The following is a 24693-nucleotide window of genomic DNA, read 5'->3' as shown; positions in this document are numbered from 1 at the left end:
CTTAAAGAAAGAAGAAAGTCCAGGTACCTGCTATGCCAATCTTATAATTAAAACATGTGCTAACCTAACTTCTCTGTTCAAGAAATATTTATTGGTACTAGCTCAATGCCAGGCTGTGTGCTACCTGTCTAAGGCAAAGAGATGAATAAAATATGGAACCTGACCCACAGAGGACCATGGTATTTTATAGGGGAACTTAAAAAAAAGTAATTTTAATATAAGATGGTGAGCTCTGAGATAGGGATATATACCGGATGGTATGAGAAAGAGAGGTCTGAGCTTGGGGAAGAGGTGAGGAAGGAGTGCCAGGGATGGTTTCCAGAAGTGAAACGTAAACATCTGGATTTAGAATTTTATTTATTAAAAAAATTTATTTTTAACATTTATTTATTTTTGAGACGGAGAGAGACAGAGCATGAACGGGGGAGGGTCAGAGAGAGGGAGACACAGAATCTGAAACAGGCTCCAGGCTCTGAGCTGTCAGCACAGAGCCCAACGCGGGGCTCGAACTCACGGACCGCGAGATCATGACCTGAGCCGAAGTTGGCCGCTTAACAGACTGAGCCACCCAGCTGCCCCTGGATTTAGAATTTTGTATAGGAATGATACAGATAAGGCTGAGGGAGGTTGAGGCACAACATTCCAGGTAGAGGGAAGAGCATGAGTCAAGCTTTAGAGGTATAAAATGTTTCAGCAATTCCTACAAATCCAAGAGATTGCCACTCTTAACTCCTCTGCTTCCACATAATGTACCCAATACACTCCTACATTCACCTCCTAGATTAGCATTCTTGTCCACCTCAGTCATACTCCTCCTCAATCACGGTTCATTCTTGTGTTCACTCCTCTGCCAATCCCCTCACAGAGCCCTGTAGGGTTTCTATTTCATACAAACTTCCTTACCACTTCAACTGAACATTCCCTTTCTTAAAATGCCCCAATTTCTCTGAAGCCTTCTCCAATGGAAACTACTGCTTTTACTAGCCGGGATGAGGGAAGTTGACTTATTCCGTTCTGGTACCATCCCCAGACCATCATTCTGTCACCTAAATATATCACATCTCTTCAGAAGCCCATGCCACCCACAAATACCATAAGTCTACCATAAAAGTCTCACACCCATAACAGAGCAACCCTAGGGACATTCATCAGTCTTCTCTCAATGATTCAAGGCTGTCTTTAACACTAAGCTGCCCACGATGATCTACTACAACATCAGCATCAGTGACAGCCTATTAGTATGCCTATTTTTCAGACCTATGCTGGTCAACACAGCACTTAAAAAATTTTTTTTAAATTATGTAACAATGCTTGACAATACCAGATTTTGTGTAATATTTAGTAATTCTGGCTTCTCTTGGAAAATCAGAAAATCCAACAATGCTGGGTCTCCATTCCAATGTGGCAAAAATTAGATGAAGTAGACTAGTGGCTTTAGTCAGGGTACATGCTCCAATTTGAAAAGTCCCCAGCCATATTTCAATGAGGCAGACTGATAACTGTTGTTCATCATCACATTTGGTCTGTGGGGGCTTTTAAAAATTTTACTTTCTTACAATAAAATGGACACTTTTGTGTGTACATACACTCCTATAAATTTTAACCTATGAATAGATGCATGTAACCACCACCACAATCGAGATAGAGAACACTTCCATCATCTCAAAAAGCTCCCTGAAGCTATCCCTCTGTAGTCACACGCTCTCTTCACCCCTAATCCCTAGCAACAGCTGATCTATTCTTGACTATTATGGTTCTGGCTTTTTGAGAATGTCATATAAATGGAAAACATATGGTATGTAACCTTTTGAGACAGGCTTCTTTCACTCAGAGTAATGCCTCTCAGGTTCCTCTATGTCGTGTGTGTATCAATAGTTCATGCCTTTTTTACAGACTTAGTAGTATTCTATTATTTTTTTTTTTTTTTTTTTTTTTAATTTTATTTTTATTTTTTTTTTTATTTTTGGGACAGAGAGAGACAGAGCATGAACAGGGGAGGGGCAGAGAGAGAGGGAGACACAGAATCAGAAACAGGCTCCAGGCTCTGAGCCATCATCAGCCCAGAGCCCGACGCGGGGCTCGAACTCCCGGACCGCGAGATCGTGACCTGGCTGAAGCCGGACGCTTAACCGACTGCGCCATCCAGGCGCCCCAGTAGTATTCTATTATTAACGTAGCTTGTCACACTGGTTGATTTTCAAAAACTGAGACAGTCTTGCATTCCTGGGATAGACCCCACCTGGACATGGTCTTATTATCCTTTTTATATAGTGCTGGACCCAACTTGCTAATATTTTCTTGAGGATTTTTAGGTTTATTTTTAGGTCTAGATCTTAAACTGTCCTTCTCTAGTTTTGCTATCAAGGTGGTGCAAGACTCATAAAATAAACTGAAAAGTATTTTTTCCTATTTTCTGGAAAAGATTGTGCAAAATTGGTGCACTTCCTCCCACCCCCACCCCCCTTCCTTTCTTTATTTGGACAGACAGAATCCCAAGCAAGTTCCAGGCCAGCAGCACAGAGCCCAATGCAAGACTTGAACTCATGAACTGTGATATATCATGACCTGAGCCGAGATCAAGAGTTGGATGCTTAACTGATGGTGCCACCCAGGTGGCCCTTCCATTTTTTTTAAATGTTTGGAAGAATTTGCCAGTAAAATTAACTTGGCCTGGAGGGTTTTTTTTGTAAAAGGGTTTAAAATGCAAAAGCAATTTAATAGTTACAGGTCTATTCAGGTTATGTATTTCTTTTTTTATTTGAGAGAGAGAGAGAGAGAGCATGAACACACACACATGGGGGGGTGGGGCAAAGGGAGAGAGAGAATCTTTAACAGGCCTCATGCTCAGAACAGAGCCCAATGTGGGACTCACTCCCACAACCCTGGGATCATGACCTGAGCTGAAATCAAGACTCAGAGCTCAACCAACTGAGCCACACAGGTGCCCCAGGTATTTCATTTTGAGTGATTTTTGGTAGTTTGTGGTTTTCGAAGAATTCATGTAAATTGTCAAAGTTAGGTGTATAGAGTTTATACTATTCCTGTACCATCTCTGGGTTCTGTAGACTATGGTCTTTCTTACAGCAGAATCAAGAGGAAAGTGAAATATTTCTCCTGTCCCAGAGAGAATTAGAGACCCATGATTTTCAAAAGAAATGTGAGAAGGCATATTTCTGCGTGGAAGAGAATATTCCTAATGATAAAATAAGGCAAAAAAAAAAAAACCCACAAAAAGTGACTGTTAGGGGGTAAAATGTGACTGTCAAACGACAGCATTATGAACCAACCTATAGTAGAATTATAATTAGTATGTAAAAAAGATGCAGGACAAAAATGGAATAAACAGAAAAGTACTGATTTTAAATAAGGTTTGTTTTTAAAATGCAAATAAAATAAGTGATACTCCTACGACGTGAAATTATGTATTAAGATAAGAACTTTAAGGTATCAAAGTCTCAGGGTGCTTGGGTGGCTCAGTCAGTTAAGCATCTGGCTCTTGATTTCGACTCAGGTCACGATCTCAGGATCGTGGGATTGAGCCCAGCATCGAGTTCCTCACGGAGCGTGGAGCCTGCTTGGGATTCTCTGCACCCCCCCCCATTCCTCTCCCCCACTTGTGCTCTCTCTATCCTTAAAATAAAAATAAATTTTAAAAAATAATGTCTTAGTAATAATATCCTAACTTCAAAAATTATTGTGTTAAGATTCTGCCCTTGATTGGAAACACTCATGTTTGTAAACAGTTATTTTGTTGTTAAACTGAAGAAAAACTAAATTTTATTCTTAAATGGTTTAAAAAAATCAATGCTGTAGTGTCCACCAAATGTAAAACGTCTGATATTTTTAGTCAGATCAAAGGAACTGATTTCAAAATGAAAGAATTTATAATTTACTTGTTCTTCAATTACAATGTAAAAGAATCATACGTATGTATATATTATGTTACCTGCTTATATAATAAATTATGTGAATGTGGTCTTGCTCAAAATATCTTATTGTACTGTACTTAACTTTATTCTAGTGATAAGATGATAAAATGCGTACATGATGACATTAAGTTTGATGAACAACATAAGCATTGTGACATGGAGATCGGCTACTACTGATCTTCTGAGGATAAGTCAGAAGGAGCATCACATGCTTCCCAACTACACTAAAACCACCAAAAGAGAAATTGCGGATAGGGGAGACTACTGTACTTTGTTGTTGTGGCATGAAAGTTGCTCAGTAATTTTGGTTAGATCAACAATCAATGTTTATAGTATAACTGAGTGGGCAGGTTGGGAGATGGGGAGGTAGAAGGATGTGGGATTAAGCTAAATTTGCATCTTCTGTATTAGGAAGTCAGAAGACAGTGCCTGAAAACTGAGAGGGTGGGGGAGGAGATGAAGATGTGACATAAATATAAGCATATTATTTGGAACTATAGAGGTAAATACCATAAGAATCAGGGGCAGGAGTTGAAAGTAGTTGCCTCTGGGAAAAGTATGGGTCTATGTGAGGGACTCATTTTTGTAACAGAGTTATTTGACTCTTTATGTGAAGGTAAAATATTAATTTAAAAATGACTTTTAAACTGAGTATCAGGGGCACCTGGGTGGCTCAGTCGATTGAGCATCGGACTTCAACTCAGGTCATGATCTCATGGTTTGTGAATTCAAGCCCTGCATCAAGCTCTATGCTAACAGCTCAGAGCCTGGAGCCTGCTTTGGATTCTGTGTCTCCCTCTCTCTCTGCCCCTCCCCTGATCACGTTCTGTCTCTCTCTCTCTCTCTCAAAAATAAATAAATATTAAAAAACTTTTTAAAAAATGAGTATGCAGTGAGTGATGGGAGTTCTTGTCATATCACTGCTTTGCTGGTCCCCAAAACAGTCTTGAATTGACTACATATGGAATCCCTCTTTAAAGCTGAACCATAAGATATACTGATTACTTTTTCTTTCCTGTGAAGGAGCCAGAGAATTAATATTTTAGGCTTTGCATGCCATACAGTTTCTGTCATAATTACAGTAGTCCCTCCTTATCCACGGGGGATATGTTCCAAGATCCCCAGTGGATGCCTCAAATTGCACATAGTACTGAACCTATACATATGTTTTTTTCTTATATACTTACATAACTATGACAAAGTTTAACTTAAAAATTAGGTACAGTAAGAGATTTACAATAGCTAATAATAAAATAAATTATGTGAATGTGTTCTTGTTCAAAATATCTCATTGTACTGTATTCACCTTTATTCTAGTGATAAGATGATAAAATGCACACATGATGACATTAAGTGTCATCTACATTAAAATCACCAACTACAGTCATTAAGTGTCAACTACATTAAAATCACCAAAAAAGAAACTGCAGATGTGGGCGGGGGGACTACTCTACATTGCTGTTACAGCGTGGAAGGTGCAACAGACCACACGCAAATAAGTGAGTATGGCTGTGTTCTAATAAAATTATCTACAAATATAGGTGGTGAGTGAGTCAGACTTGCCTTGGGGGTTATATAGCCTGTGAATCCCTGAAGAAGATAATGGCCCAAAAGCCTATGAAAAAATACTCAATATATTAATCATCAGGAAATACAAACTAAAACCATAGTGAGATATCAGTACCTACTCAGTAGAACACTAGAATGACAAAAATTAAAAAGACTATCCAAACCAAGTAATGGCAAGGACGTGGAGCAACTACATACCAAGTAGATGTTTATACGGAGAATGTTTATATACTACTGATGGGAATGTAAAGTTATGCAACCACTTTGGAAATGGTCTGGTAGTTTCTTAAAAAGTTAACCATGACTCAGCAATTCCATTTTTGGGTATTTTCCAAAGAAAATAAAAACAAGTGTCCACACAAAGAGTTGCTTTATTCATAACAAGCAAAAAGTAGTAAAAAATAAATAAATAAATAAATAAAAACAAAACAAAACAAAAAACAAACAAAAAAAGAAAACCCAAATTTCCACCAACTGGTAAATAGATTAAAAAAAAAAACAAAAACAAAAACAAAAACAAAACAAAAACAAAAACAAACCACAACTGTGAAATTATCAATGCAATAGAACATACCTCTGCAAAAGGGAACTACTGATATACAAAACAATACGGATGAATCTCTAAAACTGGCTCCTTTTACTTACTCTATTAATATTTCTTAGTCTGGGGGCACCTGGGTAGCTCAGTCAGTTAAGCTTTGGACTCTTGATATCAGCTCGGGTCAAGCCCCACATTGGGCTCTGTGCTGACAGTGAGGAGCCTGCTTGGGATTCTCTCTCCCTCTCTCTCTACCCCTCCCCTTGCGCTCTTTCTCGCTCTCTCAAAATAAATAAACGTAAAAAAAAAAATTCTTAGCCTGGGTGAGGAGACAATGGGCATTCCACTATATGTTGTTTTTATATTTTATACATATAAGATATTGTTTTGCATATCTCTAAGAAAAACAAAAAAAAAGTTAACAAAATATACAGTGCCTAACACATGGTAGATAGGCATACAATAAATGCTGATGAGAAAACGATCAGAATGAACTTCTTCAATTTTGTCTATTTCAAAATGTTCTTCCTCTTTTCCTACTGGTTATAATTCCTCTATCCCCAGTGTAACCCTATTAGCTGAGTTCATGAAAAAACTCATTCCCATTTAATTCTCTTCATGACCTTCATGATACTGGCTCAGTTATCCTCTTATTTTCAATTTCTTTCTTCACTTGCTTCTCTTTGGTCTACAAACAAATCATGCTCTAAAAAGGGGCCAGCAAGCGTATTCCGTAAAGGGGCAGAGAATAAATATTTTAGGCTTTATTTATTGGATATTAGTTTTCAAGTAACCATTTTAAAAATGCAAAAACCACGTTCAGTTAGAAGGCCAGATATGGAACACCAGGCAAAGTGTGTCAACCCCTGTTCTAAAACAGTAATGATCAAATTTCTGAATTCTGCTACCCACAGTTAGTGTCCTCTCAAATTCAAATAAATTTGCCATGTCCCCATCACATGCCTAAACACCATGTTAAGCATTTCCAAATTTTTTAAATCTCAATCCCTGCAACAATGCTGTGAGGGAAATGTTTTAGTATATTCAGTTTATAAAATAGGATACGGAAGCTCAGAGAGGACAAGTGAACACCAGAATTGCTTTTTAACCAATTTCTCATGTCCAACTCTAGTGCTATTTCCACTAGATCACACTACCTCTCCCTCTTTTCATTGACATTTACTTGGGAAACAGAAATCTCTAATTGCTACTTATTTCCTTATTCCATAATCTTTTAAAATCTGACTTCTGTCTGTAAAGCTCTATACAATTTTCCAAAAATTCCAATGACATTTAAATAAACACTCACACAAGTATTATTGCAGCAACTGATACTTAAATATAGGGAAAAATGATGCAGGCACCTTAGAAAACAGTCTGGCAGTTCTTCAAAGTTAAACATACGTACCCTATGACTGAAATTCTACTCCTAGGTATATACCCAAAAGAAATGAAAACATGTTCACAAAAAACCTTGTAAGTGAATGTTTATGGCGGCTGCCATTATTCACAGTGGTCAAGAAGTGGAAATAAACCAAATGTTCATCAACTGAAGAATGGATAAACATGTGGCCTATCCATACAATGGAATATTATCCAGGCATCATAAGGAATGAAGTACCGATACATGCCACAACAAAGATGAACTTTGAAAACATCATGCTACATGAAAGAAGTCAGTTACAAAAGGCCACATAATATATTATTTCATTTATATGAACGGTCCTGAATAGGCAAATACATTAAAAACAGAAGTTAAATTAGTGGTTGCCAGGGACTGGTAAAGGGTGAAAAGGGGTATGACTGCTAATGGGCACAGTGCTCCTTTTTGGAATTAGATAGTGGTGATGGTTATAAAATCTTGTGGACATATTAAAAAACACTGAATTGTTTACTCTAAAAGGGTGAATCTTATGACATGGGAATTATATCTCAATTTTATTTTATTTTTTAAAAATGAGAACGCCAGGGGCAGAGAGAGAGAGAGAGGAGGAGAGAGAATCCCAAGCAGGCTCCATGCTGTGAGGACAGAGCCCGACCTGGGGCTCGATCCCACAAACCGAATCTTCACATTGTGACTAAGGTGAAATCAAGAGTTGGACACTTAACCAACTAAGCCACCAGACACCCCAAATTATATCTCAATTTTAAAAATAGGAAAAAACCCCACCTAGAATCCTACACTTCAAATTTTTTAATTTTAATTTTTATTTTTGAGAGAGAGAGACAGAGCATGAGCAGGGTGGTGGCAGAGAAAGAGGGAGACAGAATCTGAAGCAGGCTCTAGGCTCCGAGCTGTCAGATGCGGGGCCTGAACCCACGAAACGCGAGACTATGACCTGAGCCGAAGCTGGATATTTAACCGACTGAGACACCCAGGCGTCCCTACTCAAACTGCTTTTAATTTTCCTTATTTTTTCCCAGTCATTGATAATACATGTATGTATGTGTATTTAATTTTAATTCTTGTTTGTTATCAATCCAAAATCCATTTTTCCATGAGGCTATACAATTATGTAATTTTGTCTTTTACAGAAACAAAATATTCTACTAATAGACTATAATTTTAATATTTTTGAATACATTGTTTTCATTTTTTCAACATTAAAAGTGTATTTCTGGGGTGCGTAGGTGGCTCAGTCAGTTAAGCATCCAACTTCGGCTCAGGTCATGATCTCGTGGTTCATGAGTTTGAGCCCTGCATCGGGCTCTGTGCTGACCGCTCAGAACCTGGAGCCTGCTTTGGATTCTGTGTTTCCCTTTCTCTCTGCCCCTCCCCTGCTCAGGCTCTGTCTCTTTCTCTCTCAAAAATAAATAAACATTAAAACAAATTTTTTTAAAGTGTATCTCCATGACTAGACGTAAGCATATAGCTTCCCTCTCTTTTTATGGTATTTCCTTAAGATAAGTTCCTAAGGGTAGAATTACTTAGGTAAATGATATATGGCAATTTTAGGGCTCTTGAAACACAATGCCAAATTGTCTTGCAGATCTAAGGTAAATCTGTACCATTATCAGAAAAGTAGCCATACTCACTTCACTATGAAGTTACTAACATAAGGTGCCACTATTTTTTAATTCATTATATATAAAAATATGAGAAAGAAAATGTTACATTCTTTCATTCAGTTGGAATTTTTTTTTTTTAATGTTTATTTATTTTTGAGAGACAGCGCAACTGAGGGAGGGGCAGAGAGAGAGGGAGACAACAGAATTTGAAGCAGGCTCCAGGCTCCCAACTGTCAGCACAGAGCCTGATATGGGGCTTGAACTCATGAACCATGAGATCATGACCTGAGCCAAAGTCAGACACTTAGACTGAGCCACCCAGGCGTCCCAGAATTATTTCTGGACTCTATTCTGTTCCACTAACACATTTATGCGCTTGTTGTTGTTTTTTGTTTTTTTGGCTTTTTTTTTTAGCAATCTCTACACCCAATGTGGGGCTCCAACTCAGGACCCAGAGATCGAGAGTCTCCTGCTCTTCCGACTGAGCCAGCTAGGCACTCCTGTGCTCATAGTTTTAGAAGAAGTTCTCACATTTGATAATGCTGTATGTCTTTTCTCTACCTGTTTAACCTTCTGTATTTTAGAATACATTTGAAAAGGTAAAATTCATTAAATTTCTAAGTGATTTGAATACTCAGAACTTTCTAGGAAGCACTCCCAAAAAGTCTCGCTCAGAAAAGGACCCTTCCATGTTCTTTCCACCATCCTGTGTGTACAGGATGTAGCATAACATCTATCACAGAGCATTCTACTTATTATTCTCCTATTTCCTCCTATGTGACTTTGGAAAACTATATGAAAGAATCATCTCTTATCTCTGTATCCTTAGTGGCACATAATACTGTATAAAAAGGTTGTAGGCACGAATGAACACATCAAAGATGCCACTTATATGAGTCAAACAAGCAATTATTGCTTGGCATTATGTTAGGAGCTGTGGGAAAAACACAGAAAGTAGAAAACAATGTCCTGCCTCCCAGGGAATCTAGAAACTAAAAAGAAAGGGAATTAAAGGGAAATGACTAGTACATAATTTTAGAGATTGTGTAGGATTGTAACCAAACAATGATTATATAATTAATGTCATAAATTTAATAAAGAGTACAGAGAAGAATGAATGCAGTAGGAGCTGTGAAGGACTCTTGGCACTTCAGATGGGTAGTAAAGCACTAAGAGGATTTGGATAAGATACATTATAAAGACGGTGCCATTTGCAGCAACGTGGATGGAACTGGAAGGTATTATGCTGAGTGAAATAAGTCAGTCAGAGAAGGACAGGTATCATGTTTTCACTCATATGTAGATCTTGACAAACTTAACAGAAGTCCATGGGGGGTGGGATGGGGAAAAAAATAGTTACAAACAGAGAGGGAGGGAGGCAAACCACAAGAGACTCTTAAATACAGAGAACAAACTAAGGGTGGATGGGGGGGGTGGGGAAGAGGAGAAAATGGGTGATGGGCATTAAGGAGGGCACTTGTTGGGATGAGCCCTGGGTGTTGTATGTAAGCCAATTTGACAATAAATTATATTAAAAAAAAAAAAAGACTGGGTAAAAACATGAACAAAGGCATGAAGTGGGAATTACCATGATAAATGGGAGTCATGTACCTATCCATTCTACAAACAGACTCAACTATTTGTACTGAAAAAATTTTATTCTACGCAGCAAAGAATTAAAATATTATTACCTGGAGTTCTCCAAGTTTCTTAGATGTTGGTGAAACAATGGTAAAAAATCCATTGATGTGATGGGTTGGAGAAAGCTGAGCTAGTCCACTGATCTGAACTCTACCAATTGGAAGATGATCAAGTTTGGTGATTACTTCCAGCACCAGCACAGCCATATCTAATCAGAAACAATTATAACATACACAGATATTTTTCATTTACTTTCTTTTTTTTTTGGAGGTGGGTATGTATGAGAAAACTTTTTTACTTAAATTATTTTATTTTCAAATAAAACATGCACCTACTATCAGGGTTGGCATTAGGGTGACCCTGGGTATGTCACTTTTAAACTCTGAAACCCAAATTCATCAGAAAATGAGAATACCCACTGCATGCATAGTAGTAAATCCCAGGGGCTTCCTCTCATTCCTCCTACTGTATTTTCATTTACCTTAAACAAAAAATTTTTAATGATTTAAAATGTAAATATTTTCTTATATATTAAAAAAAAATCTTTCTGTCCTTAACATGTATTTGTAATTGTCCTAACTTCCCGTTGGAATAAGGTAAAATAGATACAAAGAAAGGAATAAAACAAACCACCCTACCTACTACACAGGATTGTTTTAAACATCAAAGAAGATGTTGGACTTGAAAGTATTATAAACTGTAAAATGCTAACATTTTCACTTGTTCCTATAAATTATCCTTACTTGAGGAATTAATATACTCTGTTTTACTGCCTTGCTCTTTTCAACCTGGACCTATTCATGTTTTACACTAATTTGTGGCAATATATTCATTAGTTTACCTTATACATTTTCTTCTTTCTTTCTTTTTTTTTTTAAATTTTTTAACATTTATTTATTATTGAGAGACAGAGAGAGACAGAGTATGAGCAGGGGAGGGGCAGAGAGAAAGGAGACACAGAATCCGAAGCAGGCTCCAGGCTCTGAGCTGTCAGCACAGAGCCCAATGCGGGGCACAAACTCACAAATTGAGAGATCATGACCTGAGCCGAAGTCGGACTCAACCAACTGAGCCACCCAGGCGCCCCTCTTCTTTCTATCTTTCATTTTCTTTCTTTCTTTCTTTCTTTCTTTCTTTCTTTCTTTCTTTCTTTCTTTCTTTCTAACTGGCAGGTTGGAGTTTATTTTCCACTTGGTGCAAGGCACATGGTTACAGGGTGTCAGGAAGGCTTGTATAATAGAGAGAGTGGAGTTCTCTCAACTTCCTCTTTGGTGTTTTGCTGTTTTGATATAAAAGAACTCAACTGCTTCTGTTTGCTGTAGCCTGCCTAGTCTACGTAGAGAAGAGGAGGTGAGAAGAAGGGCTCTGATGAACCTAGCACCTCCTGAAGCCTAGTGGTGGCCACTCATGATTGGGGCCCAGTGTGGGCTTTGTCAGGCTGGCCACCAGGCTGCTTCCTCATGGCTTCCAGAACCATGCACTTTTCTTTCTTTCAAATGAAATATGCATATAAAAGAGTACATAAAAGAATAAAGAAACAAATACCTACCACATAGCTTAAGAAATAGTTACACTTTTCCAAGTTTTCAGTTAGAGCATATATTTATGTGAACTAATGTTTGATCTCTTATGTCTTCATTTTCATTTTCTAATAAACACATCATACTCATGTCCATAGCTGGGCCATCACAAGGTTCACCTCATCCAACTACTATTCAAATCCTACCTTCAACAAAGCTTCTTTCTTTTTTTTTTGTTTTCAATATATGAAATTTATTGTCAAATTGGTTTCCATACACACCCAGTGCTCATCCCAAAAGGTGTCCTCCTCAATACCCACCCCCCATCAACCCTCAGTTTGTTCTCAGTTTTTAAGAGTCTCTTATGCTTTGGCTCACTCCCACTCTAACCTCTTTTTTTTTAACAAAGCTTCTTTCTTAACTAGATTTATAAAATTTTATTATTGGCTCATTTGGTGGTTAACCCCTTCAATTTAATAAGGGGAAAATTAAGGCACAGGAAGATTAAATGCTTGCTTAAATTCAAACAGCTAGTTAGTACACAACAGAAGTAGGATTCTGGTTTCCTGAGAACTTATGATAGTGAGTTCTTAAGTTATGATTCTCAAGTTCCCATGATAATATTATGGAATATTCATATAGTACTTACTATATGCACCAAGTAATCAGACATTTAATTACTTATTGTTTGCCACTGGTCACTACTATTTCATATGTATCAGTTTTGTTTTTTTCAACTGATCCTTTTGACCAGAGATTACGTCTAAAGTTTCTGTATTCCCTACAGTGCCAAAAACTTTACATTTTTACAAGACTCACACCTACAATGTGCCAGGTACTGGACCAATCAGTTCACAAAAAATTTTTCATTTAACCTTTTCAATAATTCCTGCCAGTAAGTGCTATTATCCTCATTTAACTAATAGGACACTGAGGCTCCAAGATCTTAAGGAACATCTCAGCATTGTACAGCCATCCAATCCTGAAGCCAGAGTTCCAATTCAAGACTGACTTCAAAGCCCATGTTCTTCTCATTCAACCAGGCTCTTCATGAAAAAACAAAGTGAAAGGGCAGCTATCTGATCCCACTTTTAACAGATGAGGGAAAGGGGGTCAGAAATGGGAAGGGACTTTCCCCAAATCCCACAGCTGATAACACCAATCTAAAGTTCAAATGTCAGGTCTAATGCATTCTTTACCATACTGCAGGATGCTCAAATAAATGTGTGATTTGCTATCATATTAATAGATATTTTCTCTCTTACTGAAAACATTTTTTTAATGTTTATTTATTTATTTTGAGAGAGAGATCTGGTGAGCAAGCAGGGGAGGGGCAGGGTCAGGGGGGAGAGAGAAAGACAGAGAGAGAGAGGGAATCCCAACAGGCTCCGTGCTGTTAGTGCAGAGCCCTACACAAGGCTCGATCTCACAAATGGTGAGATCATGACCTTAGCCAAAATCTACAGTCAGACACTTAACCGACTGAGCCAGCCAGGCACCTCTCTTACTAAAGAATTTTTAACCACTCTTCATTTGTTAAATTAGGCTTATAGTACCCAGATTATTTATGAGTATCCTATAACAGTACATAACATTTCCTACCTAGTATTGTAACTAAACTACTCTGTGAATTTAGTTAGAATTAGATACCATTCTGATTAAATTGATTCATTTTTGTAATTCCCCACAGTGCCTAGCACAATGTCTAGCACATGCTAAGAGTTCAATATACATCTTTCGAATGACCGAATGTTTTGTTCTTTATATTGTGATATTTTCAAAAAAATTTTAATAGAATATAAGCTTCTTAGGAACAAGTTACCTTTAATTAACCTCTGATTCTCCAGTATTCTTAGCCCAACAATGTTTACATGATACCTGATTTTTTTTTTTTACTTGAAATGGATTGATTTGATAAATAACCCACCATCCAAAATGTGTTTATGGGAAAGCCTGACCTGAATACAGAAATAACATAGTAGATTTAGAATGCTTTCTTTGAACAGAAATGAAGAAATCTTGTCTCCTGGTTTCTTGTAATGGGACCCTTTCTTGGGGTGGGTTAGTCAGTTAAGCGTCTGACTCTTGATTTCAGCTCAGGTCATGATCTCACAGTTCATGGGATTGGGCCTTATGTTATACTCTGTGCTGTTAGCACAGAGTCTGCTTGGGATTCTCTCTCCCTCTCTCTCTTTGCCCCTCCCCTGCTCATGGGTGCGTGCTCTCTCTCTCTCTCTCTCAAAAATAAATATTAAAAAGGGATCCTTACCTTCCATGAAAACCTATATTACTAATTCATTAAACCACTCACTTACCATGTATTATCTTGTACTTTTAGTAAAGTTTATACATAGACATATCTATCTATCTATCTATCTATCTATCTATCCCTTTCTTCCTTTAACATGAGTCCCAGAGCAGAGACTACAGTTACTACTAAAGAAGCATGGGGTAGTGAAAAGTGCATGAGTTTTGGTATCAGACCGAAACTGGTTCAAATCCTAGTTTTGCCATTTATCAACTATGTAACCTTAGAGAGTATTCATTTTATCTTTACACCTCAGTTTCATTGCCTATAAAACACAGAAAATATTTTTCTTGTAGGGTTATTAAGGATTAGAAACAATATGTATCAAATGCTGGCACATAGTATACTCTCAATAAATGGTGGCTATTATAAAACTTCTTTCACTTAATAATTAACAATGCCATAGATACTATGTACACGATAATACCCTTTGCTAACAACATAACACACATTTATTAGGCCTGAAGCTAAAATGATAAGACAAAAACATACCAGTTAGATAAGAGGTAAACTGCTTTGGACCACAGCGAACAGCATAACGTGTAGTTGTTCTGACAGCTTTTGGTTCAGTCTGCAATGCGTCCCTGGGACAAAAAAGGGTTCCATCTGATGTTTCTCCCCACCATCTCACTCGGACAAGTACACAAGTGGGAGGCTTTGCAATCTTCCATATGACTTTATTAACAGTAAGTCTCAGAAAGCAGCGTAGCTGGCCTTCAACCAGAGGTGGAAGGCTTGTAGATGGAGAAATGTCACTCAAACCTGTGGAGGAATCCAAAAACACTAAGTCAAAATTCAGACTAAATATAGAAACATATAATCTGCTTTTTGAATGAGAACACACACAAATATTAGTCTCTACCAGGAGAACATTTATCCTATAAAGAGCAAACCAAACCACAGAATAACTTACCGAGTCACTTAAGCCACTTTTTTTTTTTTTAAGTTTATTTTATTTTGAGAGAGAGAGAGAGAGAGAGAGAGAGAGAGAGAGAGAGAGAAAATGAGAGGGAGCATACACATGAGGGGGGCAGAGAGAATCCCAAATAGGCTCCACAACATCAGCGTGGAGCCTGAGATAGGGCTCCAACTCACAAACCATGAAATCATGACCTGAGCTAAAATCAAGAGTTGGACTTGACATTCAATCGACTGAGCCACCCAGGCACCCCCACCTAAGCCACTTTGATAACTAATTCATATTCAGGGTCTGATTCAAGTTATTGTAAGTAAAGAATACAATACCAGCTTAAAACATGTGAAAACAAACTCCTCTTTAATTGAAAGCTATCATTTCATGCAAATTAAAACCACAATGAGATATCACCTTTCACCTGTCAGAATGGCTAGAATCAAAACGACAAGAAATAATAAGTGTTGGCTAGGATGTGGAGGAAAAAGAACCCTCATGCACCACTGGGAGGAATGTAAATTAGCGTAGCCACTATGGAAAATAATACAGAGGTTCCTTAAAAAATTAAAAATACAGGCTCCTGGTTGGCTCAGTTGGTTAAGAACCTGAGTCTTGATTTCGGCTCAGGTCATGATTTCATAATCTCTGCGCTGTCAGCAGAGCCTACTTGGGATTCTCTCTCTGCCCCTCCCCAGTTTATGCATGAGTGCTCTCTCTCAAAAGAAATTAAGAAACAATTAAAAATTTAGAAAAAATTAAAAACAGAAATACCATATGACCCAGTAATTCCACTACTGGGTATCCAACCCCCAAATTCAAACACTAACAAGAAAAGATATATCCACCCCTATGTTTATTGCAGCATTATTTACACTAGCCAAGGTGTGGAAGCAACCCAAGTGTCCATTGATAGATGAATGGATAAAGAAGAGGTGGTACACATACACAATGGGTTATTACTCAGCCATAAAAAAGGACAAAGGGGTGCTTGGGTAGCTCAGTCAGTTAAGTGGCCACCAGATCATGATCAGGTCATGATCAGGTCATGATCACGCAGTTCGTGAGTTTGAGCCCCATGTCAGGCTCTGTGCTGACAGCTCAGAGCCTGGAGTCTGCTTCAGATTCTGTGTCTCCCGCTCTCTTTCTGTCCCTCCCTCGCTTGCACTGTCTCTCTCAAAATAAATAAATATTAAGAAAAAAAAAAGAATGAAATCTTGCCTTTGAGACCACTCAGATGGTCCTACAGAGTATTATGCTTAAGTAAAGTAAGACAAAGAAAGACAAATTCACTTACATGTGGAATCTTAAAAAATAGCAGAAACAGATCCCGAAATACAAAGGAAAAACAGGCAGTCACCAGTGGGGAGAGGGGAAGGGGGATGGGCAAACTAGATGAAGGGGATGGGAGACACACACTTCCAAGTATGGAATGAATAAATCATAGGGATAAAAGGTACAGCATAAGGAATATAGTCAATGGTATTGTAATAGCGTTGTATGGGGATAGATAGCAGTTATGCTTGTGGTAAGCACAGTATAACATATAGACTTGTGGAATCACTGCTGTATACCTGAAACTAGCATAACATTGTGTGTCAACTATACCTCAATAAAAAAAAGATACCATTTTAAAAATACAAATATAATGATACAGTAGATAGGTTTTTAAAATCTCAGAAGTAGTTGAAATTTTTCTCCCAAGTACTGTTGTTTATTGTTGCAAAGTTCAGGTTTTAAGATATGTTAGCTCTACCTCTCTTACTTTAAAACCATCACTAAACATGAAACAGCAATAACTCCTCCCTTCACTCAATGCTCAAATGATTAAGCGTTTCAATAAAGACCACCTTAAATTTTGTATTTTCTTTCTGGCCAACATCATTCAGTCATTGAAGACAGACACTATCATCTTCAGATTCTGCCATTATTTTTTACTCCAGCACTGGGCTCATAATATTCATTGGCTTTTATAATATTTATTGGCTTCTGACTTCAGACAGATAATAAATGTAAACAAGGCATTTAATTATGACTTCCTATAAAACTTTCCTTTAATGACCCTGATGTTCTTCCATTCATAGTTATCTCCTAACCATGATTTAGAAGAAATTTAAGAAACTATTCCTTTATATCTATACAATAGAATATTATTCAGCCATAAAAAAGAATGAAATCTTGCCATCTGCAACAACATGGATGGAGTTAGAGAGTATAATGCTAAGCAAAATAAGTCAGAGAAAGGCAAATGCCATATGATTTCACTCATGTGGGGTTTAAGAAACAAAACAAATGAACAAAGGAGGAAAAAAAAAGAGAAACAAACCAAGAAACAGACTCTTAACTGTAGAGAACAAATTGATGGTTACCAGAGGAGAGGTGGGGGAGCGGTGGGTGGGTGAAATAGGTAATGGGTATTAAAGAGCACACTTATGATGAACACTGAGTAATGCATAGAATTGTTGAATCGTTATACTGTATATCTGAAACTAATATAACGCTGTATGTTAACTATACTGGAATTAAATTAAAAACTTAAAAAAAAAAGAAATCATTCCTATATTACACACACCTTCCTATTCCTCTTTTCCCTCAGAGAGTGGTCATGCCTAACAAGAAAATATACTGGAGTATATCAGATCAAGAAATCTATATAAAAGTTTTTGGATTTCTAAAGCGAACACCTTCTCTGTTCTCTATAGCTGAAAAAGACCCACCATAATCTTTATGTATAACTAGTCTCAATATAAAAATAATACAAAGGTGTGTATATGAGCATTACTGCATATATAGATGGTATAGCAAGAAGGGTATTCTTATGTTATTTCAATTTTTATTTTCCTCCTATCAACCAAATATGCTTGATTGTTTGACATAGGGAGCACTAGCATTGAATACATCTGTGCTTCTATTTCATATCCTCCCATCATTCTTTGCAGGAAAAGTCACTGCCTCAAAACTGCCTTAGTTATCTTTAAAAAGCTTGGATGAGATACGTTCTCAGACAGTAGGTTGAGTCCTCAATCTAAAGACCTTCTCTTGCTACACACTCTTTCATCCTCTCAGATCCTTCAAAGATCCTCATGCCTTTACCTGCACTCTACCTCACCTTGTCACTCCCCACTGTCTTTTTCTCTCCTCCACAACTATCTTTCCCAACTCCTGCCTGTAGCCCTTCATACTTCATGACTGTCTTATGTTTGTTTGGCTCATTCAACTAACATTTACAGTAATGCATACAACATGATCTTTGCCAATTAGAATTACTGACATACCACCTCTCCAACTTATGTTTCTTTCAGTACGTGTGGAACTCCAAAGCTATACCCTCCCACACACAGACACACACACATTTAACTTTGCTATCAAAAGTACTCCTAGGTCACAGGGATGTAAAAGTACAGCACAGTGAATTATAGTTAATAGTGTACTGTATATTTGAAAGTTGCTAAAAGAGTACATCTTTAAAGCTTTCATGACATGAAAAAAACCTTTTAGTAAGTATGTACGGTGATGGATGCTAACTAGACGTACTGTTTTGATCACTTCGCAATATACGGGAATATCTAAACAATTGTACAACTTGAAGCTAAGATAATGTTACATGTCAATTACACCTCCCTTTAAAAAGTTTTTTAAAATCCTGGAATTTTTTTATTTCCTTTCTTTAGAAGCGTCCTGTCTGCACCCTTTTAGCCCTCACCTCGCCCCATTTATTAGCCCGCTTTGACCCCCTACTTCAGTACCTATTTCCTTCCCTTTCGCTGGAGGGATAACTGCCCTCTCTAACCTTCAGATTCCTTGGTTATTTCCCCCTTCCTACTTCTCTCCCACCCTTTTTACAGGCGGGTGGGGGAGTCTCCCTGGAATTCTCTACACCTTGCTCCCAACTCCACCTTATTATTCTTTCCTCAACCTTTGGTCTCTCAGGTTACCTCTCTTCTTGCGGCCACGGGCTCCGACAGGCCCCTGGCCTTTTCTTTGTTTCATGACGAGCCAGAACTTTTCTTCACCAACTGAACTCCGGCTCCAGCACCCAAGCCGTAACCTCCCGCCATCCCTTCCCGAGGCGCCTGCGTTCCCCGGCAACCGGAGCCGCTGGGCAGCCTGGGAAGCAGGAAGAAAAAGCTCTTCCTCTTAACCGTCTGAAAGGAGCGGTGGAAAGGAAAGGCGCCAAAGCCTTCTTCCCGCAAATAGACTACAATACCCAGGATGCTTTGCTACACTACCTCTACGAGGTTGACCGCTGTCGCCTTCAGCTGCGCAAGCGCAAAGGGATATGCCCTTTGAGGACTTCATTGCCCAGGATGCATTGCCTTTAGGAGCGCTTGTCTTTCCGGCGAGGGTCGATGAGTTCTCTGTTGGTCTGAGAGATCCGTAGACTCCGTTACCCAGCTTTCTTTGTGAACGGCTGTTGCGTACTTCCGGTGGAATCGCCGAGGAGAGGGGGTGGAGTTTACGGAGCCGGTGGGCGGTGGGCGGTGCTGCCGGTAGCTGGGTGCTGTCCAAAGGCACTGGGCGTCGCTAGGGGAGCGAGCTGTGACCGGTTGGGCCGCGCTTAGCGTGGGACGAAGCTCCGGCTACTGTTTGACTACCTGAGGCCTCCACTTCATGTCGGCCCTAGAGAAGAGCATGCACCTCGGCCGCCTGCCCTCTCGCCCACCTCTCCCCGGCAGCGGGGGCAGCCAGAGCGGAGCCAAGATGCGAATGGGGTACGTGACCCATACCCCGTCTCCCTAGAGGCCAGGCGCCGGCCATTGGAGAATGGTGTCTCTGGGCGTTTAGAGTGGCACGGCAGGGGAGGCTAAGGATGAGAGAGAATGTTGGCGGCGGCCTGGAGACGTTTAGATGGTGTTGAACGTAGATTTGGGAACTAGGGGAGGCGCCAAGTCAATGGAAATTGGAGGACAAATAGTATTGAAGGAAGGAGGGAATGAGGCAAAGATTGAGGAAGCTGAGAGGGTAATTTAAGAGATGTAGGAGGCACCTCCAGAAGAAGGGATGGATGAGGTTTGAGGAAAGGTGGTAGAGGTGAGGAAAGTCGGGGAATAGCTGCCAGGGAAGGTTGAGGAAAATGGGGAATGACTGAGAGAAAAGTTGAGGGAATTTAGGAGAACAACTAGGGAAAGATTTGGAAGTAGTAAGAAGACGGAAAGAACTAGATACTAGAAAAGCTGAGGGAAGTGGGAACACCTGAGACAGGATTGGAGAAGGAAAGAGAACTAGGGAGCAGAAGGTTCTAGAGAGTGTCCTTGGAGGTAAGAGGAAGATTCAGGGAGTGAGGGTTGATTAGATTAGATATTTTAAGGGAGAATTGAGAAAGCCTGAGAACGGGACTAAGGAAAGATGGGGAATATAGCCAATTAGACTGTTAAGAGCAATGGGAATGTTCTGAGAAGTGAGGGTAGGGAGTAAGGGTAGGAGTGATGAGCTGAGAGAATGACCATGGGCTCTAGAGATGGAGAAATGACTGGGAACGGGGTTTAGTGAATGGGAGTGCTGTAGATATAGTCTGGGAAGCTTAAAGAGGAAATTTGGGCAGTTGATTTTTGCCAGGCAAATAAGTCTGATGGAAGCTATGTACTGGTTTGATAAGACTCAGAATTAATGAAGCATTGAAAGTAGCTGCTTATAATGTTTTGGGGAAATCCATTTACTGGGAAGGCAGGAGCTGTGTTGAAGAGATAGTTTTGGGGAATTTTAGGTGGTTGAATGGCTTGTGTCGTTTAGGGGGTACCTTAGGTATAAGAGAGGATGAGTTGAACATGGGAGAGGTAGTTACTGGAAAGTAGAGACAATTGAGTAGGCAGTTGGTTTTCAGGGTTATTTGTGGTATCAAATAGTATTCTGCAGACTAGTGACTACAGAGAAAAGGGGTAGAAAGAATGAATAGGTATGAGGTAGTCAAGAGGGTGTGTTTGGGATTCTAGAAATGGGTTGATAGATATACTGTACTTGGAATAAAAACTAGGGAAAAGGAATCTTAGGTGCTAAAGAAGTAATATGTACAAAAACTGATCAAAAAGGAGATGAGGACAGTAGATGCATAACTGTGAAAGTAGGTCCTTGGAATAAAGAGAAAGGAGAATCCTATAAATTGAAACAGTGGGATAGAGAGGTGGTGAGAATTGGGGGTGGTGGTTGAAAAAAACAGGGAAGGAAACTAAGAATTGAAGTGGAGACCTGACTATGATGCACAGTAGAAAAGTGAGAAAACCTCGACAGAAGATAGGTATTTGATGCATAATAGACAGAGGTGGTAGAAGGCCTCGTAGAAGGTAAGATGGATGTTGTTTTGGCGTTAAAAGACAGAAAAGTAAGGCTGTAACATGAATAAGGAGGATGTGGAAACTGATCCATGACAGATTATTTGGGAAAATTAACCTGGAGTATAAAATCAATGTAACATTTATCATTGGTATATATGTCTTAGTGCCTTTTTTAATCTAAAATTTGGTCCTTTAGTACACAAGCCCTCTTCTGTAAAAATATATAAAAATATTAGGTTTTTAATAACTATACATGCTGCAGATAAATTTAGAGGTCAGCCTCTCACTTTGTTAAAACAAGTTCTCTGAAGGTGAAAAACTAAAGAAAAACAGTAAAAGAAAATAAAGGGAAAACTTGGTGATTAGAAGATTGTATAATTGTTAGTAACTTACCCTCTTTATTTTTTAAGCTTGTTTATCTTGAGAGAAAGAGCACAAGCAGGGGAGGGGCAGAGAGGGGAAGAGAAGATCCCCAGCAGGCTCTGCACTGTCAGCCTGGAGCCCAGTGTGGGGCTCCAACTCCTGGACTGTGAGGTCATGACATGAGCTGAGATGTTTAACCGACTGAACACCCAGGCACTCCAACTTACCCTCTTTAAATAGATGCTTTGCTCTTCTTTGTTAACTGCTTGTTCTGGGAAATAAACTTATTTAGGAAGATGCTTCTTTATAATATTATGAAGAGAAGAGCATGTGTTGGTGAATTTTATGTGCTCCTCAGGTGGCTTGTTTTCCTATATTTTTCTTTTCTATTTCCTTATTGAAACATAGGCAGGCCTCAGCCGAGTCTAAAGTTAGTGGTAATATACTCTCTCCCTGTGCTAAAAAGAGAGCTTTGAAATGGTTTCACTGTATAGTTGAGGAAACGATTCAGAGAATTCTGTATTCTGTAGGTAAACGTAGAGGCAGGAGATAATATTTTTTGTGAATAAGAAAACAAACTCGGGGTGCCTGGGTGGCTCAGTTGGTTAAGTGTCTGACTTCAGCTCAGGTCCTGATCTTAGGGTTCATGAGTTTGAGCCCTGCATTGGCTCTGTGCTGACAGCTCAGAGCTTGGAGCCTGTTTTGAATTCTGTGTCTCCCTCTCTCTCTGCCCCTCCCCCTCTTTCTGCTCCTCCCCAACTCACACTTTGTCTCTTTTACTCTCAAAAAAAAAAAAATTAGAAAAAGAAAACAAAGTCAAGTCTTCTTCATACTAAGGCAGTAGAAGCCTAGTGGTAGGGCCAGTAAAGACTGAAACTTGAGTCTCTGAGACCCATTATGTTTTTTTGGATTCATAGTTGTTATCCTGGCAATACTTAATTTGAGTTGTGTTTCTTATTTCATTGCAAATAGTCTAGGATTCAGTCTTTCTTTTTTCTCAGGTTTGATTTATGAAGTCTCACTTCTACCAATTTTAAAGCATTCTTCTTTATTTCTTCTTCTATTCATTCATTTGCATTTTTCTTATCTACCCATCATTTTCCATTCTCTCATCTATCTCTTAATTTTAGGTTGGACCTGTTCATTTGACAGTCTCTTATATGACTTACTTTTTCAACAGTTTTTCATAATCTCTTGCCTTTAATTTCACTAAACCTTGTTTAGAGGTATTCATATACTCAGGGTGGTTTTGAGTTTGTGGTTTTTCTTGAGTTCCCTTAATGTAGTTTTTCAAATTAGACTTAGTAATTCCAGAGTATCACTAGGTAATGTAAAAACAGCAAGTACTTTTTTTTCAAGTAGGTACCTTGTGAAAGTCATTGTTGTAATAGCTTTATGTATATTACTTTATTATTTTTTTGTACGTTATTTTATTTAATCTGTTCACAACCTTGCAAGGTATATATTTCTCTGCGTTTATAAGTCAGGAAACTCAGACTTGAGATTAACAGTCACCCAACTAGTATGTGGCAGAACCAGGGTTTAATCTACGTTTAGTCTCTAGAATCTATTCCCTTTTCAGAACACCAACAGTTTTTCTTGGGTAAGCCCTGAAATCCTGGTTTCATTGTTCCTTGATAGAAGCCAGTAGATGATGCCAAAAAACAGTGGTTTTGAACTTTTTTATTAAAGATTTTGGAGCTACTCTGATTTGGGATCCCTACTTGCAACTGGTATTTTAGTCTGTTAGAGTTGCCCATAACAAAAAATACCATAGACTGGGTGGCTTATAAACAACAGAAATGTATGATAGTTCTGGAGGCTGGGAAGTCCAAGATCAAGATGCCGGCAGATTCTGTATCCAGTGGGGACTGTTTATTGGTTTATAGATGGCATTTTTCTTGCTGTGTCTTCACATGACAGAAGGGGGAAGGAAGCTCTGTGGCATCTCTTTTATGAGGGCACTAATCCCATTCATGAAGGCTGTACTCTCATGACCTCATCACCTCTCAAGGCCCCATATCCAAATACCATCACATTGGATGTTAGGATTTAACATGAATTTGTGTTTGGAGGGGGGAGCGGGACACAAATGTTTAGTCTGCCGCACCTGGTGTGCTTGAGAGGAGTATGTTTTGAAAATCACTGCTTTAGTACATTCTGTTACCATTAGAGAGACTATAGATTATTAAAACCATTCATTTTTCAACATAGTTTTGGTTTACCAATAGTACTATATTTCTGTAATTATCTCTTAACAGTTCGACAGTACTTTAACTGGAAGGTATATATTAGTGCCTATTTGTATTATTTTATGAGGTAAATTAGGGCAAGGGGTAATATTTTCTCTTAATGAGAAAATTCGAATGTTCTTTGACTTGCCTAAAAAAACAGAATCATCAAATGGCAGAAACAAGATTCAAACCTAGACTTTGGGTTTTTAGTCCATTGTTCTTGTTTTACTTTTAGTTCTTGTTATACCTTGGTGTAGAAATTGTTGTTTTTAAAGTGATAAGGAGATCTGAGTTTGAAGCTCAGCTTAAGTATTTACTTTGGTCAAGTCATTTAACCTCTTCTAGTCTTTTTTTGTTTTTTTTTTCTTTTAATCTCTGCTTACTTTAGAGTGCTATGAGAATG

At 38.6% G+C, this 24693-nt stretch overlaps 2 protein-coding genes across 9 annotated transcripts in view; one reads left to right on the top strand and one right to left on the bottom strand.

The window, feature by feature from the left end:
- Positions 1–23211, bottom strand: part of C2CD3 (C2 domain containing 3 centriole elongation regulator) — a 148866-nt gene extending 125655 nt beyond the window's left edge. For 5 of the 7 annotated variants that reach the window (XR_007156550.1, XM_047879428.1, XM_047879429.1 and 2 more), the window contains exons 1-3: positions 19654–19769; positions 15007–15276; positions 10737–10894 (exon numbers count right to left, since the gene is read on the bottom strand). Coding sequence is in view for 5 of the 7 variants with exons in the window: in XM_047879428.1 (XP_047735384.1) it covers positions 10737–10894; positions 15007–15276; positions 19654–19723 (498 nt within the window). In the remaining 2 variants the exon portion in view is untranslated. Of the gene's footprint in view, positions 1–10736; positions 10895–15006; positions 15277–19359; positions 19559–19653; positions 19770–23206 lie in introns of those variants that run through there. The other 2 variants (XM_047879431.1, XM_047879433.1) reach the window with 2 other exon arrangements.
- PPME1 (protein phosphatase methylesterase 1) overlaps positions 19885–24693 on the top strand; it is an 88792-nt gene continuing 83983 nt past the window's right edge. For both annotated transcript variants that reach the window (XM_047879436.1, XM_047879437.1), the window contains exon 1: positions 19885–20136. In XM_047879436.1, coding sequence (XP_047735392.1) covers positions 20036–20136 — 101 coding nt within the window. In that variant the 5' untranslated portion in view covers positions 19885–20035. The remainder of the gene's footprint in view (positions 20137–24693) is intronic.

The sequence above is a fragment of the Prionailurus viverrinus genome, chromosome D1 (genome assembly GCF_022837055.1).
Source record: "Prionailurus viverrinus isolate Anna chromosome D1, UM_Priviv_1.0, whole genome shotgun sequence".
NCBI classification, from domain to species: Eukaryota; Metazoa; Chordata; class Mammalia; order Carnivora; family Felidae; genus Prionailurus; species Prionailurus viverrinus.
The sequence above is the reverse complement of the archived record's forward strand: the minus strand, read 5'-3'. Positions and strand labels throughout refer to the sequence as shown.